Below are 22,354 nucleotides of genomic sequence, written 5' to 3'. Positions count from 1 at the left end.
TTTCAGCTCTCTTAAAGTATAGGAGATAATAAATGAATATATTCAACAAAAGTATCCGGTTCAGTAGCACCTGGTATCACATTCCCTGCAAATATTTTGTTAGTCAATTTTCTTTTCTACTCGTATCAAAGTAGTCAACATCAACTCAGTCCTGCAATTTTATGTGATCTGGTGCCTCAAAGTTCTAATGTAGTTATAATTGTATATTGTGCTCACATGGGTCCATTAAAGAAATTAAGTTATGTTTTGACAAATTGCCTCAAACTCTAATTTGCACACAGAAAGACCTGGCGAGTAATCCAGGAAAAAAAGTACTGCAGGGTGTATGGGTCTCTATACAAAACATAATGACGCTGCTATCTGCATTTTACTGTTTTTGAATGTTAATATTGTGTTATAATGCAATATGAAACAAATGTATCCTGAAGAAACCTCTTAGAAAATAGTTTATTGGATAGTCATGTAGTGTAATTGCTGAAACTATTTTTAATTCGTTTTTCAGATTACTTTTTTAGCAGATACTGCTGTAATATTTTTAATGTTTCATAATTTACAATAGAATTATATTATACAAAAGTTAAATTAGAAAATATTTATTTTTAAAAACTTTTTTTTCTTTTAAATGATAAAGTAATTGCTTGGATTTTCTGTTCTCTATGGTCTCTTTTACTGATATAAAATAGGGTTATATATAGAAATAATAAAATGTAGATAGCTTGAGTCCTAACCGAAATTATGTTTTTACAAGCTCCTTCTTAAAAAGGGGTTCCGCCCCTTCAGTGTTTATCCTTGAGGTTGTGTTTACTGTGAAAGACACAGCGGTACATTAGAGATTCTGTCCCCGGTTCTCACGTACATCGTCCCAGCAGCACGTCCAGCTCTCGGCGCCTCTAAATCTTAATTTCTCTCCCAAATATGGACCAGGAATGTCCAGGATGACGTCGCCTGTCCGGGGAATGCGGGTTTGTAACCACATTTATTTAACTACGCCTTCTTCCAGTCTGAGGTCCTGGTAGGCATTACACAGGAAGAGTGGTGTAGGAAAAAGAAACGGGACGCCCTCCTCCTCGTCCTCCTCCTCCTCCTCTTCCTCTTCTCTTGGCGGATAACGGTGTTCAAGAAGTTATTCAGGACCGACGCAGACAATAGCCCCGAGACTGTAGTCCATGTTGCGGCTTTGATACGCGTCCATCACTACTTATTAATGCTGTCTGCGTCCGTATTGTGTCACACAAAGAGGAAAACGCTCGGCTGAAATCATATCATGGACGATTTGGGTAAGTATTACTGCTGTTCTTCCCCTCTACATGTTGGATATCTGGAGGGGGTCTTTGGGAAGGGGTGGTGTGTCCAAACAGAGGAAATAAGGTCTCTGTGCATTCTGGTAATCATAGTGGAGGAGAATTTCCTTTTCGGTCCACAGGGACATGTATGGGTCTGCAGTGTAAAGGGGATTTATTGGCTCCCTTAACATTTTAATACAGATAAAAGCAATTTGAACATCCTTTAATAAAACTATCTTACAACTTCTATGTCAAAAATATGTTTTTTCCCCTTAATCTGATAATACCTATTGTCCTGGAGGTGATTCTCTATCCTCTGAGATTTAAAACAATGTTTTGTTTTTGCATTATTGTGTTTACCTTTCCAAGCAAACAGGCCAAACATGCACAAATACTCACACAGGTACCACAAGAACTGGTACTACATTACTCTGTGAGTGCCTGACCGCCATTGAGTGCTTTGTGCATGCCCTGCTAATTCAATATACTCTTTATAAATGAGATTAAAGGGGATTCACTGTGGGCTTTCCCATCCATTCATATTAACAAGCCATGGATGAAAAGAAGCCACATAATGTTCAACAGAGTATTTTGAAGATATCAAAGGGGGTTGTGTGTTCAGCGTCAGGAAGCATGATCTGTCTTTTTCTATTGATGTTATAAGATATGCACTCTTTTCTTGGAACAACATTATGAGAAGCTGACTGTGTGTGTCGGAAAGGCCCTGAAATAGCCCCGGGCCACTCTGCTATTTTCAAAAAAAGCCACAGAGTTCAATGAAAATAGAAAGGCCTTTCTCTTCCGCTGCCCATTTTGCTCTCATAGGAACTTTTTCTTTCTTGAACTCCACTTCTGTATTAGGGGACTTATGCGTTACAAGCAACCCTGGAAGGAATGGCTAGATGCAGCCAAGCACATCTGGGCACATCTGGTTTGGATTGCACACAGAGAGGCCGAGCTAATGGGTGACTGGGAGAGCGTTAGTCAGGCGGTGGCCATGTTCGGGACGCTCAGTTTATCCTGTTGTCTAATAATGTTGAAGGTTTATGTATTGGATCTGGCGAGGCTTTTCGGTGAGATAGACCACTTGTTAGAGAGGCTATTAGCCAAGACAAACAAGTCGACAGGCATCTCTAAATATGGTCATAATTCACATTCAGAGAAGTTCAGCTCCTTATATGAGCAGTTCACTCTGTAAGTGTGTGTGTGTGTGTGTGTGTGTGTGTGTGTGTGTGTGTGTGAGCGAGAGAGAGAGAGAGAGAGAGACACACAGCAGGGAGGAGGAGGGCGAGTAGTATATGCACAAGTTTCTCACCACATGGCCGTACCAGAAGTGTGAATCATCTGTAGCAGAAGTGGCCGCAGGGATGAACTAATGCAGGGTCACCTGGTAATGTTCCTCATGTCTCACAACTGATTACCTTAGATGTTTAAAAAAAGTCTAGTCCATTAGATCAAACACCCAAAGGCAACCAGAGTAAAGGGGTTTATGTGTTCTTCAGCAAGCAGTTATTGTTTTAAGCTTCTTATCAAAAGACAACACATTATAAAAACCTCCCAAACTTGACTTATTTTCCTTTCTGTTGAAGTTTAGTCCTGTTTTTGTTCTTGAAAGGATCTACTAGTAGATCAGTGGTTCCTAAACACAGGCTACTTCTGCAATTTCCAGGATGTGTTTTCATTGTATATTACTAGGGCTGCAGCAAATTCATATAATTTTATTATCGATGGTTTGATCTATAAAATGTCAGAAAATAGTGGACTAACATCCATCCCAGCTTCTCAAAGTCCAAGGTGATGAATGTCTTGTTCAGTCCGTTCAAAACCAATATATATTCATTTGAATCCGATATCAAACAGCAGGAAACGATCCATATTTGAGAGGCTGAAAACATGATCTGCCATTCTTAATGAACAATTAGGCGATTCATTGATTTTCCATGTAGTTGGCAACTTTTTTCCTGTCAATGAACAATGAACTATATACTAATAACCAATAATCGACTGGTTTTGAGCTTTTTTTCTTATCCAAAGTGAGTCTTAGAATTACCAAAATGGTGTAATGCGTGAATATTTGTTGAAAAGCAGGTGAAAGGGGCCAACATCTTTTTTTAAGTGATAGATTAATGGTTGAACAATCCAACTTATGACACTGCAGCTGGTAATAGTGGGTAAACATGACAAAACCTCTCATATTCGTCCAAAACAGCAGCCTCCTCTCTACAATTTACACTTTGCAATTAGTCATGTTCAGCTCTCTTTCTACAAACTCCAGCTTTGGCCTTAATTTGCACGTACATGGACTTGTCAGCGCTGAATGATGTCATGCAGCGGCTAACCCTTGAGCAAGTTTAGCTTCTGGACAGCTTCCACTTGGAGTGGATTTAGATATCAGCTGCCAAACACTCTTCCTCCTCTGCTTCCTCTCCGAACTGGCATGTCTTTGATAAGTTTGTGTTCTAATAACTTCACTGTTTTGATGGATTATATCTGGATCGTGCCAAGTCTAACTGTCCTGTCCTCTGACTGATTATTGGTGTGTGGACGCTCGTTGTCCTCCATGTCATGTTATGCTGCTGCTGTATTATTGGTCACCCAGGCTGTCTGTCTCTCCTTAGGAGTGCCTGAGCCACTTAACTACCCTCTCAGTCCTCGTATTGTTGTGTTTGGTACGTAACTGTCTCTGCACGCATTTGCATGTCTGTCATTGTGTCTGCCTGTACGTCATTTACTGATCCTCATCATCTGTCTATCATCCAGCGTGTCTCTGTCTGCACTGCATGTTTTTGAAATCTCTTTCTTTAATCATACCTCTTTCTAACTCTCTTTGGTGCTTCATAAACAAACTGATATCACGACCAGGGGTATTAAAAAAGATATAGAGATACATTTTGGGGAAGTTAATTGTCTTTGAAGGTACAATGATAAGGATACAAATAGAAAAAAACCATTGTAAATCCCACACGATCACCACTAAATGTGTGACGGTGTCTGTATCTGCAGAGACCCCGTAGCTGTCTTACTGTATATTCTTATTTGGCTGTGTTTGGGATGTCTCTTGGCATTAACCCTTAGAAAAAATATAGGAAACGGGCAAAATTGTAAGCTCGTATTCAAGGAAAGCTACAAAAAATGGGGGAAAAAAAACAAACTACAGTGAATCACCAAGCGGACAAAACAAAAGCGCACTTATAAAACTCATTGTGCCTTCAATTTCCATTCAAAAGACAACCTGAAGCTAAACCAAATCATAAATCCTTCCACAATTCCATTCCATTCATGCTTTTTCATGTTATTTATGAGTTTCTTTCCCCTCTCTTCCCCTCCAGATGCCCTCCTCGCTGACCTGGAGAACACCGGCTCTCCTCTCGCTCGGTGTCCGGTCCTGCTCACCTCGGACCCCCCACAAGATGCAGAGGCTGAGACCCCGGAGTCTGAAGAGAATCGACCACCTCCCCCGGCCTACACACCACAGCAGGTACACAACCAGGAAGTAATCAGTTTTCTAATTTCAGACTCTGATTTGAATTATGATAATGTTGTCCTAAGACTTTGACGTCTGGTTACAAATCTTCTCTGTGAGTTAAAGCTGCTTCTTCTTCACTGAGAACCTGATTTATGTTTATTGGTTTTTCCTCTCAGACTGTTTCTGCTGCCATGAAGTCTTCCCAAAACTCCAACCCAGACAAATTATACAGGTAACTCCTTCTCTGATTTCCTTAACCTATTGACATGCTTTAATTAAGTCTTCTTACATCAAGTCTTCTTCTTACAGTTTAAAATCTCGAACTGAATAAGCAGAGTAATGCTTTACCTTGGAAAGGGACATGAAGGAGGAAAAAAGCACTGTAAAATCAACAAATGCTGTTTATATTCTCATAAGTGTTATCTTAACAGTACAGTCTTACATAAAGATTTGCGAGATCTTGCAAAAGTAAACATTTGTAATACCTTTTTTACCAAACATTTTCATCTCCTACATCTCTTCTCTTGGGCACAGTAGATGTGTCACCTACAATTCAGAATGAAAATGAATAAGTGTAGCGAAATGGCGATACAGTCTGATTTATCATTCTGCACATTTCTGTGAGTAAAGAAAAGCTTTTTTACTATCAGAGAAACATTTAGTCATTCAAAGCTCTCTTTGTGTTTGCATGGGAAAATATCTGCCCAAAGCGGCAATAATTATAAATAAAAAATGTTCTACATTTTGAACAGATGAGGGTCTGCTGCTACATGACTAATGTTCAAGAGTCTCTCATGAGTCATGACAAACTGACCATGATAACACAAACCACATTAGTGACAGGATGTTTCTTTATCTGTGTTAATGTTATTCTGTTTTTCCTTCCTTACAGCACAGTGTGCAAACCACGCTCTCCGCGCACAGCAGACCCTCCGCCGGCCTTCTCCTCCTCCTCGCTGCTGGGAGGAGGTCTGAGTGAACTGGACCATCTGTTACAGGAGCTCAACGCCACGCAGTTCAACATCACAGGTCTGTGTGTGTGTGTGTGTGTGTGTGTGTGTGTGTGTGTGTGTGTGTGTGTGTGTGTGTGTGTGTGTGTGTGTGTGTGTGTGTGTGTGTGTGTGTGTGTGTGTGTGTGTGTGTGTGTGTGTGTGTGTGTGTGTGTGTGTGTGTGTGTGTGTGTGTGTGTGTGTGTGTGTGTGTGTGTGTGTGTGTGTGTGTGCGTGCGTGCGTGCGTGCGTGCGTGCGTGCGTGCGTGCGTGCGTGCGTGCGTGCGTGCGTGCGTGCGTGCGTGCGTGCGTGCGTGCGTGCGTGCGTGCGTGCGTGCGTGCGTGCGTGCGTGCGTGCGTGCGTGCGTGTTTGTGATTTACATCCCTGTGTTTATCTGTAAGGGAATCTTTCATTGATATGGCTTTGTATTTGTCTTCAGATGAGATCCTGGCCCAGTTCCCGTCTTCTAAGAAAGACGAAAGAGACAAGATGAAGGATAAGATTATGTCCACCTCTTCCAGGTACCAGATGTAATCTATTTGATGTCATATGCAATCTAATCTAGTGAATGCAGACTACTAACTAAAGAGTTTCCATATCAGGACAGCTGCACAAATGAGCGAAAGATAAACAAACACTGCTTATGTGCAATATACATTTTATTACAATTTTGTTTTTATTATCACTGGCTGCTACTTCACCACCTTTTCACCAACAACAATGTTTACTAGGTCCCACTCTGTTGAATTTAAGCCAGTATGTTAAAGGTGGGGTAGGTAAGTTTGAGACACCGGCTCGAGATACACTTTTTGTTATATTCCATGGAAAAAATCTGCCACTTCCTTACAGAGCCCCTCCTCCAACACACACGAATGCGCACATGACCAATGAGGGCACGAGATAAGTTTGTGCACAGATGGAAGGCTGACAGGCAGGTAGGCCATCCAGTTATTTTAGCCGGGCCGGCTAAAATGATTGGTCGTGCTTTTTACAGTATTACGGCTTCCACAGATGACGTTTTGTTATGGATTTTTTGTCAAAGCACTTAAGATATTCATTGCTATCGGGATGTTAAGAGCATTCCATGGAATATAACAAAAAGTGTATCTCGAGCTGGTTTCTCCAAACTTACCTACCCCACCTTTAAATAAGACAAGATGAAATAGTGTGTTTGTTAGTTTACCAAAACAAGAATTGTCTTTTGCTCTTTCTAGCTCTGCGAAGCCTTCAGCAACATCAGCCACACTGGAGCTGGACAAGCTGATGGCCTCTCTGTCCGACTTCAGAGTGCAGAGCACAGTGAGCGACTTCACAACACACACACACACACACACACACACACACACACACACACACACACACACACACACACACACACACACACACACACACACACACACACACACACACACACACACACACACACGCACACACACACACACACACACACACACACACACACACACACACTGATTCATGTTGGGGTCATGAAGACGTTCACTTGACTTTGTGATGACTTCACTTTACTGTGCGGTCGCGGCACATAAATCACCGGATAGAGCCCGAGGATGCAAATTAGTCTTGGTAGAGATCTTTTTCAGCATAAGAGATATCTCTGAAGTCAGAGTTAAAGGTCCTCTTTTGGTATGGTACATCATCTGATATTCAGTGAGTCAGTGTGCTAGCATGAGAGCATATGAAGTGGTTCTGTAGTTTTAAGTTTGTTTGGTTCCAGCTGTGTGTTATAAACAAGTGAGAGCACAAGGCTGGGGGAACATTGAAAACCCAGTGTTTTAAGAAGGAGCATTTCTCCATTGGATACACTTTACTGTTGTGTTCCCAGATGTTGGTATGTACCTGGATTAGGCGTGCTAACTTTGTGGTTCTAGGCATGGCATGTCAGGCCACTGATCCATACGGCGATATTTCAACACCTGCACTACACACAAATTAAATAGTTTATGACCAAATGCCAGGGAAATGTTTGAAATGTACATCAATTGCAATGTCAGTATGCAACACTTTGTTTCCATGTCCTTCTTCCTCTTTTCCCAAACTCACTACATAAACAGTCACTGCTTTATTTCTATTAGTTTCAAACTAACTTCAGATATAAACTCTTGCTAAATCTCAAAGACAGATGTGCCATGCATCATTTTCCTTTGTCTGTGTTTCCAGCCAGCTGCACCCGTCACTCCAGTGGTGACAGCCCCGCAGCAGCCCACCCCCCCGCCGCAGGCCTCATCCGGCGGCTCGTTGGACAGCATGCTGGGCCTGCTTCAGTCAGACCTGACCCGACAGGGGGTTCAAACATCCTCCAAAGGAAACTGTTCGGCTTGTCAGAAGCCAGTAGTAGGACAGGTGAGCTCTTAGAATATAGTCATAGATGTATAAAACTGTATTGAGCTCCCGAGAACTCATTTATATACATTTTTCATAATTATAAACCACAAAAGGTTAATTACTTGTGTCTGTTTACTCGTGCAGGTGGTCACGGCTCTTGGGAAGGTGTGGCACCCGGAGCACTTTGTGTGCACTGAGTGTGAGACAGAGTTAGGCAGTCGCAACTTCTTTGAAAAGGACGGACGGCCGTACTGCGAGTCGGACTACTTCACGCTCTTCTCCCCTCACTGCGCGCAATGCAACAAGCCCATTCTAAATGTGAGTGACTTAGTTGTGCATGTCACTTCACTCAAAGATTTTTTTGACACTGGCAAATTACTACCTCAACCCACCTTAAGTAACTTTTCAATCCTTTTGTCAGAAAATGGTCACCGCTCTGGATAAGAACTGGCACCCGGAGTGTTTCTGCTGTGTTAAGTGCAGCCGGGCGTTTGGAGAGGAAGGTAATGGGCGGCACACACTGTTTCCTGTCTGGGTTTAACACACAACTGTTGACAGTGAAGTGTATACAATTCATACTTACGTACAACCCTTAAAAGCTCTGCACATTGTTTGTTTTACGGTTGCAATCTGTTCCAGAGTTTGTAAAAGCTAGAAATCAGTTTGCATTGATTTACTTTATGACCCTGGGAGCTCTGTTACCTTCTTTTAAACAGCTGTTAACCTCTCTAAAAAACACTAAATTACTATGGTTTTCAAAGGAGAGTTAATGTTCTGTTGTAAATGCAGTTACAGTCTGCCAACAACACACTGAATCTTTGGCAGAACATGTCCAAATTCAAAGCAGAACAAGCTTTGAGATACCATCAGCCCCTAGAAACTCACATCAATAAAACCATAAACCATTGAAGACGGATTAAAGTATAATGTACCGCAGACCAGAGTCACCTTGGAAACGTTCTGATGTTTTCTTCCGAGCTTCATCCGGTTCATTTAACATTTATCAACTTGAGCTGTGTAAAACGTTGACCACATCTCCTGCAGGTTTCCATGACCGTGAGGGCCAGCAGTATTGCCAGCAGTGCTTCTTGACTCTGTTTGCGTCCCGCTGTCAAGGCTGCAGCCAGCCCATCCTGGAAAACTACATCTCAGCCCTCAACTCTCTCTGGCACCCGCAGTGCTTCGTTTGTAGGGTGAGTGTTTCTCTGTGGGGGGGGGGGGTCATGATGTCCGCTGCATTTAGAAAGAGATTGTTACCTGGTGTTACGGGTGTAGCTGTTAAAGACTTCATCTGACAAAGAGACAGGTTGAATTTAAAGGTACGCTGTGGAGTTTATATTTGGTCTGTATCTTTGAAATCTTATAAATGTGTTAAATGTATTTTCAAAACTCTGCGTGCAAAATGTAAATCCACCTGTGTGGAATTGAGGTCCACAAATTACTTTTTGATTCACAAATAAAAACAGTTTTCACAAATTCCTTTCCAAAAGTCATATATTCTAGAAAGATAATCATAAATGTGTTTCATTTACATGTAAATCAATTTCATGTATTCACAGATTTTTTGTTAGTGTGTTTACTTCTGTTTTTGTAACAGATGTACGTACGGATTGATGATATGTTCACAGAAACAATATGAGTCAATCTCCTTGTTCTTCCCTCATTAAACATTGGCAATTCTGTTTTTCTTTAACATTTTGAAACCTTCTGATGTGTAACCGTGTGGGCAGGGCGTTCCTAAAACCGAAAAAACTGAAAAAAACTAAAAATAAGTTTGAATTATGTCATGAGAAAGTTGTCATTTCCCCTGCCAGATGTGTAATTACAGTTCGATGAGTCAGCTCTTTTCACTGTGACTGACTCTGTGCGTTTCTTCTCTTCTTCAGGAGTGCTACTGCCCCTTCGTCAACGGCAGCTTCTTCGAACACGAGGGTCAGCCGCTGTGCGAGGCCCACTACCACCAGTCCCGCGGCAGCATGTGTCAAGCCTGCCAGCAGCCGATCCTGGGCCGCTGCGTCACCGCCATGGGGGCCAAATTTCACCCCCACCACCTTGTGTGTCACTTCTGCCTGAAACCCCTGAGCAAAGGCTGCTTCAAGGAGCAGGAGAACAAGCCCTACTGCCACCCCTGCTTCATCAAACTCTTTGGTTGAGGACGCTCTGCCTCCCCCTCCTCCTCTGGGACAAGAGTTCTCAATTAGTTTGTTTTTTACCGCGGGAATGAGGGTGGAGCTGGTCTCTTTATTGGTTTTTAGAATATAACTTTGATAGAGGGCAGGGAATAAAAATGAGAAGCATCCAACCCAATACATTTCTGTTCATTTCACAATTTAAAAAAAGGACTGCATTTTGACTGGCAGGGTGAAATGTAAGTCTAGCATTAGTTAGACCGATTTAAAATGACGCCAAATGATTTTGTCATGTATGTAAATTATTACATACCGTGTTGATTCAAATTGAATATTGAAAAATTGAAATCTTTTGCCAAAGGTAGAAATGAAACAGTATATTAAAAGCAAATGTATTGTTTCAGTGAAGGACTTGTACTGTTGAGCGAAAAGAAAATCCCCTTTAATATATTTGCTTTATATTGCAAAAAGTATAAAGTGCCACTTCTATTGCATTTATATATTGTATGCTGACTGCTTTATGCTGTATGTTTTTTTGTAAACTCTTATATGTTCAATGTCAGATATTTTTGCATTTTTATTTCACTATTGCTCTATGCAATTTGCCAAAAACTATTCCAAAGAATGAAATAAAGGAGAACACAACTTGTTATAATCTGCTTCATGGGTGAATTAATCTTTATAACCGAAGAAGGGTAATTCCAAGGCCACACAAAAAAATCAAAGAACAGTGTATTTTGTGGAAAGTACATCTGAAATGTATTGTATTGTATTTAAGTCTATTAAGAACAGAAAAAACGTTAGCGTAATCAGATATAAAGTATGTGAACAAATAAAATAGATTAAAATACGATAATTGCATGTTTGTATATGCACAACATGACAGTATTTAATGTCGAGAAGAGTTGTAATGTAATAAGTTGACACATTTCCATTTAAATTGTACGTTTTTATCAATTTATATTACTGCATATTCTTGAATCTTTGACGAATTATGCTTTTTTTTAAAGTATGACTTCATATTCAATAGGGGAGGTATCTTTATAAGATATTTTCTTCTATCTATCAATCTACTGTTCTTTTTATAACACATCTAAATGAACCAAAATAAACCCAAAATGCTGCAGTAATACACGTTGACCACTAGATGTCCCTGTTCACCCATCGCTTTGAGTATTACTGTTTTAAAATCATTGCCTAGTGCATCCTGAATGTGTCCATATATTCAAAATAAACAGTACAATTAATTTAAACTCTTTAACAAATGTATAACCACATTTGATATCCATAAACAGTAAGCATACAGTAGGTTTGAGATGATAGTTAAGTGTTGACGTGTGCGCGCCTCTGAAGCTCGCACAGGTGAGTTCATTTACAGTTAATGAGCCTCGCGCGCTGTCTGACAAGAGCAAGCAGGTAACTTGCAGCAGAAAGAAAGTCACCGTGAACCGTCGGCGTAAAAAAATACACAATGAGTGATTCAGAACAGCAACAAGTAAGTCCGTATCATTAGACTGCTTTTAATTAGTTAATATTGTTGTTTTGAGCGCGCTGCGTGTCTCAATTTGGGGCGTACATGGCATGCTAACAAGCTAGTCAGGTGGTCAGCATGCCCATTAGCATATTGGTCGTTTTTACCACCATTGCTGGCAAAACATACAAACATTTGGAAATGAAAACTAATTTTATAGCCTGAATAAAAGCATTTCCGACTTGTTTTTGAACGCTTCTCTCCATTTTGCTCTTTGCTTCTTTGTAGTCATGTATGTTTTAATCCCACAGGAGGCTGAGAAGGAGTCCCAGCCTCAGTGGCCTGAGAATGGAGGAGAGTGGAGTGATGAAGAGGATGGGACCAACATGGACTGTGGGCTCCTGCAGGCCATGGCTGAGGAAGATGAGGCAATAAACGTCCACAATGAGGAGACGTTTGGAATGGGTGTGTAGATGTGTTTCTCTTTGTCCATTAGTTCCAAGCTAGGTAAAAAAAAAAAGTAATCCTTTCTTTCCTCAGATAGAGCAACAGCCCCGTTAGCTCAACAGGCTGCTGGCTCCAGCTTCATACACAGTTTACTTTCTCTTATATTTCTGAGGCTTAACAAACTCCCATCTTCTGCCAAAAAGTATCAATGTTTTAGTGTGTAGGGATTACATCTTCACTCGGAGTCTTTCTACATGTGTCTGTATCAGATCTGGATGCCACAGAGGACCCCAGCGTCGATGTGCTTCAGTTTGGAGAGCTGCTGCCCCTACCACCTCCACCTCCACCAGACCCCAAACCCTCGCCCCGCAGCAGCCTCCCCTCCCCTCCCAGACAGAGACCACAGTATTTCTCCCGGGCTCCAGCGCAGCGCGACAGATGCAGGGGGCTGAGAGGAGGGCTGGGCAGGGGGCAGATGTTTGAAGACCCCGCTGTGATGAGGACAGTGGAGGGGAGACCCAGCATCAAGGTGATTCAGATACATTCATTTATTATATGAGATTTGAGATTTGAAAGCTTAACTACATTTATTTTTCTTCTGCTTTTTAAGACTCTTGACAGTGCCATAGTGGACCTCGGGAATACCATCTATCATAAAACCTTTGACGATGATGTAAGTGTCGCTTTTTGCATAAATAAAGCCTTTTTTTCTTTATTTATAGTGGGGGAAACTAAAACAAACATAAATAAAACTCGGCACAAGACATGCGAGGGAACTACACTCAGACAAACCAAAAGGAAAACACCAGCAACAATTTAAGGAAAGGGTGTATTGTTCGGTTTAGATTTGCTTTGTTCGTATACCGCTAATGTTTCATTGCTTGATGTTTTTTGTTTTAGTTTATGTTACCATCTTCCACAAAGACTAGATGAATCTCAGGATCAATACTTCAGGTTAGGATCACTAAAGAACACATTGTCTGTGGCAGTGAGTTACCTAAACAAACGCTTTTCTTATTTCATTCTGTTTCTTAGGACAGTGCTATCGTGTGTGTGATTGATGGTCACAGAGGGAGAGGGCAGCACCTGACCTCCAACTTCCGGGATGTGCCGTGTCCCGCCTCTTACTACAGGGGCCGGACAGGGGAGCTCGGAGGATCTTACTCCAGGAGCCCGTTTGACCAAAGAGGCCCCTCTCAGGTGGAGGATTACATTTAGCAGAGTAGTTCCACATTTCAGGGTTTTCCTTTTATTGCTATATTTTTGATGAGAGGACCAATACCACTCTGTTACTTGTCGACAGAGTCTTAATGCTAAGCGAACACATTGTTTGCTGAAGATATAATAATAACCCATTGTACTGTATCAATCTTCTTCTCTGAATATCTACAATAAATTAAATCACTTTCTAAACTGTTTACTATACCCAAACATGTCAAGTGTTCCTTCAATTAATAATGTTTTCTTGCAGATGCATACGTCCATGGTAGGAGGATCACCTATCTTCTCACGTCAGACGTTAACCCCACGGCAACATTACAATCAGGTTTGTTCAATAATACATTGGCCCTATTTTGATGCGTTAAAGGGCAAGTGTGTAGTACTTGGGAGGATCTATTCAAGCCCTTTATCCTTAGGGTACAGGTCCTCTTCTTCGGGGTCTCCTATGTTGCTTCAATGAACCCCTATGTTCGTATAAAGGACAAACCAATCACTGGCTCTAAAGAGGGCCTTTTCATGTTTTTTATTTATTAATTTGACCTCAAAACAACATTGTGGATCCTGAAAGATACCACCGTATCACCACAGTTGTGTAAAGGGAGACTTGAATAGAGGGGTATTCAGTTGGTTGCAAAGCCAACAAATTCACACTGTCAAAAAAACTAAATCCTTAAAAAAATGGGCAGTCTAGCAAACGTATTTACAAAGAGTTGTTTGCATTTATCTGACAGATGTTTTTATTTTGTTCTGAAGCAGACGGGAGGCTTCATGCGCTGCCCCTCCACCCCAAAAATGATGCAACTTCACTTCGGTGCCAACTCTCCGAGGCCGTCCGCCTTTTACAGCCCCTCGTCTAATCCGGTGCAGCATTTCAGGTGTGTCATGATCCCGTGTATCACACAGGGATGTTTGATTTGTGGCTGGAAATATTTGTCAGTGAAGTTAAAAGTACCACATATATTTATGACTTGGCAATTGTTTTTAATTCCTCATAAGTATATAAATCTCTCCATTGGCCTGACATTCTGGATCCTATCAAATCCCTGGCATTGCTGTGTATTTACATGATACAGTTATAAGAGTTAATCTAAGGGATGCAGCTGTAAATCTCATAAACAAATCCTTCATGTAAAGAATAAATCAGAGAAAGTATTAATACATCTGAACCTAACGTACTTTGGCATCAAAGGACATGACATATTGATGAAAACTATACAACCAGCCACTAAACTTAACAACATTAACATTAACATTTCCTATGTCTTCAAACTTTATGAACTGAGATCAATAAACAATTAATTTTGCATTTAAAAAATGAATAAGCTTAATTACTTGAATACCTGCTTGAACCAGAGCCACTATCAGATTAACCCTAAAACTGTGGAGTGTTAAACTAATCCACTGTGCTTTTTAATTTGATTGCTTGACCCACAGATACCCCGGTCCCGTCACCATGCTCCACCCACAACATAAACGGCTTCTCAGTCAAAAACAACGTATTTTCCAAAGGTGAGTATTCAAAGATTCCAAACCATTTCATATTCAGTATGTCACACAAAAGGGAAAGGCCTATTTATAAAAACAATATGACCTCTGTAGAAAAACAGAGGACTGGGATCCTTACTGTAATCTCATGACGGCCAAAGAGAAGGAGTGGATCACCCGGCTGCAGATGATCCAGCTGCAGAGTGAGAATCCGTACCATGAGGACTACTACTACCAGGTGGGAAATATTAGCTCCTGCGTCTTCTTCTTTCATTCGAGATCTTGCTCCTTTTTTTAAGTGGTTTTTTTTTTGTATCAGAAAAGCCAATTCTAGAGTGCATTACCAAATACTTAAATCATTTCATAACTAGAAACTTTGAACTTTGTTTTAGGAGTACTACCGGCGAATAGAAGCTAAGATGGCAGAGGAAGAGCTGGGCATCAGGAGCAAGAGGGAGACGCCTAAACTCACCACACCTTACATCACGAAAACTGATGTTTACGCACCAGGTTTATCATCTACCTTCACCTTTTCATGTTATGAACTCATGTTATTGCATTTGTTTTGCCAGCCTGCATGTTGAGAAATGTCCACTCTCTACTCTAGGAACTCTTAGTGCTGAACATGTTTTTCTCCACCTGTTAAAGTGTGTTTCTCTTGCAGTGGTGCACATTGAAGGCTCTTTGGGTCAGGTTGCTGTGTCCACATGTTACTCTCCTCGCCGGGCCATCAGCGCAGTCAATGCAGTCCAAACTCAGGGCCCGCTCGAGGTGACTGTGTTTATGAGAAACATTTGTCCTATTTTGAAATGTATGTCTCTGCTGTTCCTAATACTGAGACATATTTCCTCATTACAGGAACAGAAAGACATCAAGCAGCAGCGGTTAGAGGTCCTCAGTAAAATAGAAAAGGTACCTGCTGATTACTTGTTTTGATCCAGGTAGATGTATTTTATTCACCTTCTCAAACAGCCGCTCACACCTGTTCTGCCCTGCAGTTGTTCATGGTTCTGCTGGAGGTGGAGGAGGCAGAGAGGATGAAAACCCTCCTCTTGCCTGAAGCAGAAGAAAGGAGGATCATGGAGAAGTCCCAGGGCAAAGTGGAGCACATCTACTCCCAGCTGCAACATCACAGCACCCTGTGAGTTATACACACCCTGCCTCCAGGGGTAGATCACTGAGAAGTGATGCATTTTGGTTAAAGTGATATTCGTTTACTTCGTTTTGAGTTGTATAATTTTGATGGATGTTACATTTGGTCAATGATTTTTCTCAAATGTTTTGATGCAGAGATTCAGGAGTGGAGTTTCTTCCTTTCCTGCTGGTCTCAAAAGGCAAAAGGCTTCTCGCCCGTCTGCTCCCGTTCCTGAAAAAGGATACTGCTCTGAACATTTTGAGCATAGTGACCTCTAACCTTCCTGCACTGATGAGCAGAGATTCAGAAGAGGTAGGGGTTAGATTCACTTGACGTTGTGTGTTAAAAAACGCCAACTTTTGATAATTATGTTTCGAGCTTAGTTCAAAAGGTCAGGAATAATCTTCCATTCTCAAAACCTTAAAACAATATACATTTCAGGCCCTTCCAGTGCTCTACCCTCCTCTTCGCAAAGTGATTGGAGGCCTGGCGTTCAGTCAGCTGATCGGCGTCCTCAAAGAGCTGACGACATACGAGTCTCTGACGCTGGCATGTCAGAACAAGGTCTGAGCTTTCTGTTGCTCTTTGGCTTTTATGTAATGCCACTTTTGCATCAATGTTTTGTGACCTTTTGTCCTTTCAGTTTGGACTGTCCTTGCTGTACGCTCTCCTGTCCCAAGGAGAGAAGCTGCTGTCCTCAGGCGTTCCTCTAGATCCCTGCATCGGCGACTTTGAGACATGGTGGGGTTTTTAAAGCCTTTATTCTGTGATGAATCATTTTAACATCCTCATACAATATTGACCTTTAGGATTGACCCCTCTTAGTTGATTAGTCTGCTAATTGGATGTTTTGTCTTAGTTACAAAAGTATTTGAAGCCTTGTTCCTATTCTGAATGATATATTTTAGTTAATACAATATTCCAACGGATGTTTTGCGTGATTATTCGAGTTGCAAGGCTTTTATTGTAATGTGTGCATAGCTACAGTGTAGTTATGACAATGAACATCGTAGGTCACAGGCTCCTACAACAGTGCAACACAATAAAACAGATAAAATAGAAGAAATAATACAAGTAAATAGAATATAATAGAAACAGAATATGATGCTGAAACTGTGCAGAATAGTCTATATACAGTAATTGCAATATTGAGATATATATGCGAGTGGCAAACAGATGAATGTTATGTTTGTTCTTTCAAAAGGTCAGGTGTTTAACCTTCTTATGGCCTGTGCGATGGAACTGTCCCTATTAGTGGAAGAACTCAGTTTTACAGATCATTTGATTAAATCAACTCGACAAAAATCATGAGCCCTAAAGACATTAGTGTCCCTTTTGTCTTTCAGGACGGACACAATCTTCCAGGTGGCGGGACAGCTGTCCGAGTCTTCTCTGGTGGAGCCACTGCTCATGCCCTCCAACCTGCTGACTCTCTTCTGCCGTTACCTGGACAAGCGCACTGTGCATCAGCTGAAAAGCAACATGGAGTAAGTCCCTTCTTTACATGTTTTGATACAAAAGGAGTATATCTTCACATGGTATACAAATGCAATATTTATTCTTTTCTTAAATGCAGACCAAAATATCATTGTAAAATATCTTTATCTAGGTCTGCTACTGGATACCTGGCTCTTGCATCTTAAGGTGGACGTAAGCTAAAGAGACGTTCAGCTAATGCCCAGGTTGTGATGAACACTAGAGTTATAGGAGAAGCAAAACGCTGAAAGACTCCTCAGTGTTTATTCACAAAAGAAGAATGTACAAAATGCTTTGATGCTTATATTTTTTTCCTCCTCTTCCTTATCCCTTCACATTTTTGCACACCGGCTGTTTCCCCTTTTTATTTCCTTTGTCTGATCGTTTGACTTTCCTCTCTTTGGTCTCCAGTAGGTTACAGCATTGCAAGTTATTCTGAAGTCGCAAACCTGATTTTCCTTTTGTTTTAATAACAAATTGCCATCATTTCATGAGATATGCCATATAATGAGTTGGTAACATTAACTAGCAGATAGAGCTGATTTCTTTATTTGTATTCTATCCGATCCCCGTTACATTCAGGACAGAAAACGTACTGAGATAAATGTGTTGGATTAGATATTGGTGACCAGGTTGAGGATTGTATAGTATTTAAGATTGTACAGCTGAACCATTCTGTTCATTATAATAATAATAACTATGAAGGTAGTTGTCATGGCATAGTCCGTCAACATAAGCAATGCAATTTTGATTTTTTTGTAAAAAGGCATGCATTGTGTCCAAATGTATAGTGATACAAAATTGATGTATTTGATGTCATTTTTATTTATTATATTCATTTGGAAACCGTGATCATTTATATTGCACCCTTGTAGAGCACTTGCAACACAAATAAAAAAAACATCTTTAAAAATGAGCCACAGTTTTATCAAGTCTGCAGAACATTCTGAGCGCACTAACCATGGAGGACATTTGGAGTCCACGTCCGAGACTGGATTTTACTCGAGTCTGGTTTAAGTGGTGCTGCGGGTCTTTACTCACTCACTCATACTTCAGGGAATTAACTTGAAGGGGCCCTATAATGCTTTTCCCTTTCCTGTTTTATATGTTTGTGTGCATGTAAATGGTCTGCAAAGCCTGACATCCCAAAGTTCCCTTCAGAGGAAGTTTCTCTCCCACACCTCCTAATGTTGAACTAACATGTTTCAGAAGCACTTGAACAGTTTAACATGGTTACAACTTTAATCCTACATACTAGCATTTGATGAGGTAAGAAGAAAAGGGGGAAATGTTATTGCATCCGATAGCCCAAACATTAAAGATTCTGTGAACGAAACATGAGAATAAATAAAGATTTAAGTAGGCAGTGTCCATGAAGGCCATGGCTTAATTATCCTATGAATTTACTTAAAAACCAAATCGGAGTAAAGTCTGTGATCCTGATTACATTTTCTTTTTTTTGCCGAAGGGAGTTGAGGTTTAACTAAACCAATAAGCCGTAGTTCTGTCCTGAAACGCCAGTGTGTGACATTCCTACAGGGAGAAACCGGCAGTGGGACATGCCGTCACTTTAGACCCGTTACAGGGGTTTTCTATACAGAGCTAAACTTGTCAAAATAGAGTTACTAAGAAAAAAGATTCACAAATACACAAGGACAGTTTTACCAAAAGTAAATAATTACAGGAGGTGACTGCGGTGAGGAGAATACCAGTGGTGAGAGCAGACGGGAGCCAAACATTGATACGGTTATTTGAATGTGGTTATAACCGCTGATTCTTGGTGCATTATTTTAGCGCTCTGCCAGCAGGAACACTTTGTAATGATATGTGCACAACATGAGGCCTCTGTTTCTACTGAACCACTGTTAGGTCTTTCTCCCTTAATGTGTTTTGGTTTGTCACTGACCATCTATAAAAAGGCTCCATAAAGTGTTGCCAGACATTGAATATTGTTCTTATTGATATATGGGACCAGCGTGGTTAAACGTTCTCGCCATGTATGGTAAAAATAAATAGAAGTACAGATTACAGTTAACATTTGACTATACACATAATACTGTAACTAGGCAACGCTGTATTTAATCATGTGCTTTTTAGTTGGGGGGTCAAGGAGGTTCACTTTGATGCAAATAACAATTGCTATATTATATTTCTTTGAGATGGTCCAATGTACCTTGAAACATTGTTACAACAGATTAACCTTAAACGAGAACATTTAATGAATTGTGTCTATTGCTTGTCACAGCAGTGCGCAGTGTATTGACGTAATATGATAAAGATTATTACAGAAAACTGATATATTAAGACCGTGAAAACAAATATTGTGCGCTTTATAAAGTAGTTGGTAAATGAACCATACTTTGGTGTTCTTGCACTTCATCCCTTCACCAGTACATTGAAGTTATTTTCTTTGACCCACCTCCTGCTCAGACCTCTCTCTGTGCTCACAGCTTATTTATTTGCAGCAGTTTTGGAGCAATGTTTTGAATTGAAGTTGTATTTCCAACCAGCGTTAAACAGTCCAACAGCTGGCAGAGTCCACTGGCTGTCCACCAAACACTGAGTCAGAACGCTGTTGGCCCTCCTGCCTCTAACAGCTGCACACATCTGGGCAGGGAACACACAGCGACACGGCTGTGTGCAGTCAGAGAATCCTTGTCGAACAGTGGTTGCTCTGTGGTCTAGAGCCCATGTGTTTTTCCCGGTACACAGAGCGACACACTAACATCCTGACCACCAGCTCAAACTAAACCCTATGAATTATTACATTAACCAATACAATCTGGCATGTGTCAGTTCATCATGTGTCTGTGTTTTTGAAAACACTCAGATAATATCAGTTTGCCACTGGGTAGGAATTCTTCATTTGATATCAATGCCATTATGTGTTCTGTAAAAATGTGTAGGTAAATATTTTAATTACCCAGGGCTTTTAAGCTTTATGACCTTTTCACCTCTGAAAGGTTTAGTACAAACATGCATTTTCCACTCCGCACAGCTGTCACCCACAGGAGCTACATGCCTGTAAAAGCTGCTCCCAACAGGGCATCTTTCAACAGTCTACAGAAATGTTAACGGCTCTGTGAGGCACGCTGGTGCTTTGAGCTAAATGCTAACATCAGCATGCCAACTTGTGCACAATGAAGAGGCTGGAATGCTGATGTTAAAAGGAACAGCTTACCCACAAATCTTATATATTCCCTTTTAACCTGTGGTTATGTTACTCAATCTAGATTGTTTTGCGTTGAGTTTGAGATGTTAGTCAAATAATCAGTCATCTTTATAATATGACTAGATGGCACAAGGCTTGTGGTGCTCAAAGTGCCACAATTTGAAACTCATAGGCAATGTCTCCTAAGAAACCATGACATGGTTACTAAAGATAATCCATAGACCTTGTCAATATTTTCATGTAGGAACTATTTTCTTTGGAACAATTCCCTCCTAACATATTCCCGTTCATGCATGTGCTGAAAAAGATGTTATATGGATCTGGTGGTAAAGGAAGATGGAGTCATCTGGATTCCTCCTCTGGGGATCATGAGTTTATAAAAAGTAACCATTAGATGAGGGTGTGTAGGCTGTGATTTAAAACGGATTATGTATTTTTTTAGATATCTCAAGTTTACACGTTTAACAATGTCAACTCCAACAACCACCATGTTATTACATTAAGTATCTCATATGGGCTTCATGACATCCTACTTTAATTCCATTGTATGCCTGATGTTAAACACCTGATGTAAAACACCACAGCAACTTAAATATTTCCAAAATTGATGACACTGAGGGATCAGAGGAGGAATTGAAAGACACATTTGTTACCTGGTGGTGAAAGTTAGACGGATGGTTGTCAGTAGCAGCGGAGATGGTGAGTGACTTTGTTGAGAAGCCAAGTATGTGAGAGGTCTGGGTGGGCTGCGAGGTGAGACGTTAACCTCTCCTTGACCCCATAAGAAGAGGATTTGGACTTTGAGTGAGGAATCTATGTGAACGGTGAGATATCTTTCTCTTTTTACTCCCTTTTCTTTCTTTGAATATACAAGGGGCCGCTCTCACTAGCTGTGTGTGTGTTGGCTGCGACCATGGAGACATGACGGACTGATAGAGGCGGGAGCTGAGGATGAAGCTCGCTCACACTTTCCATCATTCCTCTATTAAGAGACTTCGCTGTAACTTGGAGTGATGTCATTTCTGTCATAAAGTCCATTCACGAATAAAACTGTGGACAGGATGCATGTTGAGCTTTCTGTACATTATAAACTCCTCCTTTGTATTTGTTCAAGACACAACATTCCTGCAAAAACACTTTTTAAAATCAAATATTTGACTAAACGGTTTCCTTTTCAGACGATTGCATGTCGGAGTTTAACTTTGTTGGGTTCTGTCACTGGTGCAGACATTACAAATGATTTATGTCTAGAGTTTAGCACAGCATGTCAGAAGTATGTTTACACGTTTGTGTTTTATTGTATGGTGAGAGTGACTTCTGTCATTCTTTACATGCTATATTTTACTAGACGGCAGTTCATTTAAATATTAAACCGTGCACGGTGTCCAGTGGAACCCATTTATTTATGCTTTGCATGACATTAGGAAGCGTTGGCCTTTGCTGTGAGGATATACAGTTTGAAAGTATTTTTATAGTCTGTATAAACAATTTAGATTTTGACAGTGATGTTTCTGCCTTTAATCCATGTTGTGCGATGCTCTGTCAAGACTTCATCAGTCAATGTCCAATCTGCTGAGCTCCCGCTCTTTGCTCCTATGTCTCCCTTTAGTGTTAATGTACTTTAAGTGCCCAATTATTTAGTTAGTGTGTGTGTGTCTCCCAACAAGTGGGGGAGGATCTGGGGAACAGGAGCATCTAAAAGCAGAAGGAGGGGCGCCTCAGACAGAGTGTATATG

The 22,354-nt window shown here is 40.8% G+C and overlaps 2 protein-coding genes across 5 annotated transcripts; both read left to right on the top strand.

The window, feature by feature from the left end:
* Positions 1-1,082: 1,082 nt before the first annotated feature.
* Positions 1,083-11,026, top strand: LOC117474058 (transforming growth factor beta-1-induced transcript 1 protein-like). 3 transcript variants are annotated; one of them, XM_034120066.1, is made up of 12 exons: positions 1,083-1,277; positions 3,902-3,952; positions 4,613-4,761; positions 4,926-4,981; positions 5,642-5,778; positions 6,179-6,260; positions 6,954-7,038; positions 7,918-8,100; positions 8,227-8,400; positions 8,504-8,585; positions 9,127-9,275; positions 9,969-11,026. In XM_034120066.1, exons 1-12 carry the CDS (start codon positions 1,265-1,267, stop codon positions 10,233-10,235), a joined length of 1,428 nt encoding a protein of 475 aa, XP_033975957.1. In that variant the 5' UTR covers positions 1,083-1,264; the 3' UTR covers positions 10,236-11,026. The 3 variants fall into 3 exon arrangements, with proteins under 3 accessions (XP_033975957.1, XP_033975958.1, XP_033975959.1); XM_034120068.1 differs by lacking the exon at positions 3,902-3,952 and adding an exon at positions 1,653-1,716 and having other exon boundaries at positions 1,120-1,277; XM_034120067.1 differs by lacking the exon at positions 3,902-3,952 and having other exon boundaries at positions 1,084-1,277.
* Positions 11,027-11,577: 551 nt separating this feature from the next.
* patl2 (PAT1 homolog 2) lies at positions 11,578-18,353 on the top strand. 2 transcript variants are annotated; one of them, XM_034119829.1, is made up of 18 exons: positions 11,578-11,706; positions 11,994-12,147; positions 12,399-12,658; positions 12,740-12,802; positions 13,165-13,329; positions 13,601-13,675; positions 14,107-14,225; positions 14,785-14,859; positions 14,950-15,073; positions 15,228-15,345; positions 15,500-15,606; positions 15,694-15,747; positions 15,834-15,976; positions 16,126-16,282; positions 16,412-16,534; positions 16,614-16,711; positions 17,317-17,457; positions 17,580-18,353. In XM_034119829.1, exons 1-18 carry the CDS (start codon positions 11,683-11,685, stop codon positions 17,611-17,613), a joined length of 2,034 nt encoding a protein of 677 aa, XP_033975720.1. In that variant the 5' UTR covers positions 11,578-11,682; the 3' UTR covers positions 17,614-18,353. The 2 variants fall into 2 exon arrangements, with proteins under 2 accessions (XP_033975720.1, XP_033975719.1); XM_034119828.1 differs by having other exon boundaries at positions 14,104-14,225.
* The last annotated feature ends 4,001 nt before the right edge of the window (positions 18,354-22,354 follow it).

Source organism: Trematomus bernacchii, unplaced genomic scaffold (assembly GCF_902827165.1).
Source record: "Trematomus bernacchii unplaced genomic scaffold, fTreBer1.1, whole genome shotgun sequence".
Lineage (NCBI taxonomy): Eukaryota > Metazoa > Chordata > Actinopteri > Perciformes > Nototheniidae > Trematomus > Trematomus bernacchii.
This window is presented reverse-complemented; position numbering and strand designations above follow the sequence as displayed.

What these genes read in the sequence shown, in the direction of transcription:
- LOC117474058 (XM_034120066.1), top strand. An exon ending in AGAAGCCAGTAGTAGGACAG is followed by an intron (nt 8,101 to 8,226) that starts GTGAGCTCTTAG and finishes TTACTCGTGCAG; the next exon opens with GTGGTCACGGCTCTTGGGAA. An exon ending in CGCAGTGCTTCGTTTGTAGG is followed by an intron (nt 9,276 to 9,968) that starts GTGAGTGTTTCT and finishes TCTCTTCTTCAG; the next exon opens with GAGTGCTACTGCCCCTTCGT.
- patl2 (XM_034119828.1), top strand. Translation starts at nt 11,683, where the DNA reads ATGAGTGATTCAGAACAGCAACAA. An exon ending in AGGGGAGACCCAGCATCAAG is followed by an intron (nt 12,659 to 12,739) that starts GTGATTCAGATA and finishes CTGCTTTTTAAG; the next exon opens with ACTCTTGACAGTGCCATAGT. An exon ending in AAACTCAGGGCCCGCTCGAG is followed by an intron (nt 15,607 to 15,693) that starts GTGACTGTGTTT and finishes TCCTCATTACAG; the next exon opens with GAACAGAAAGACATCAAGCA.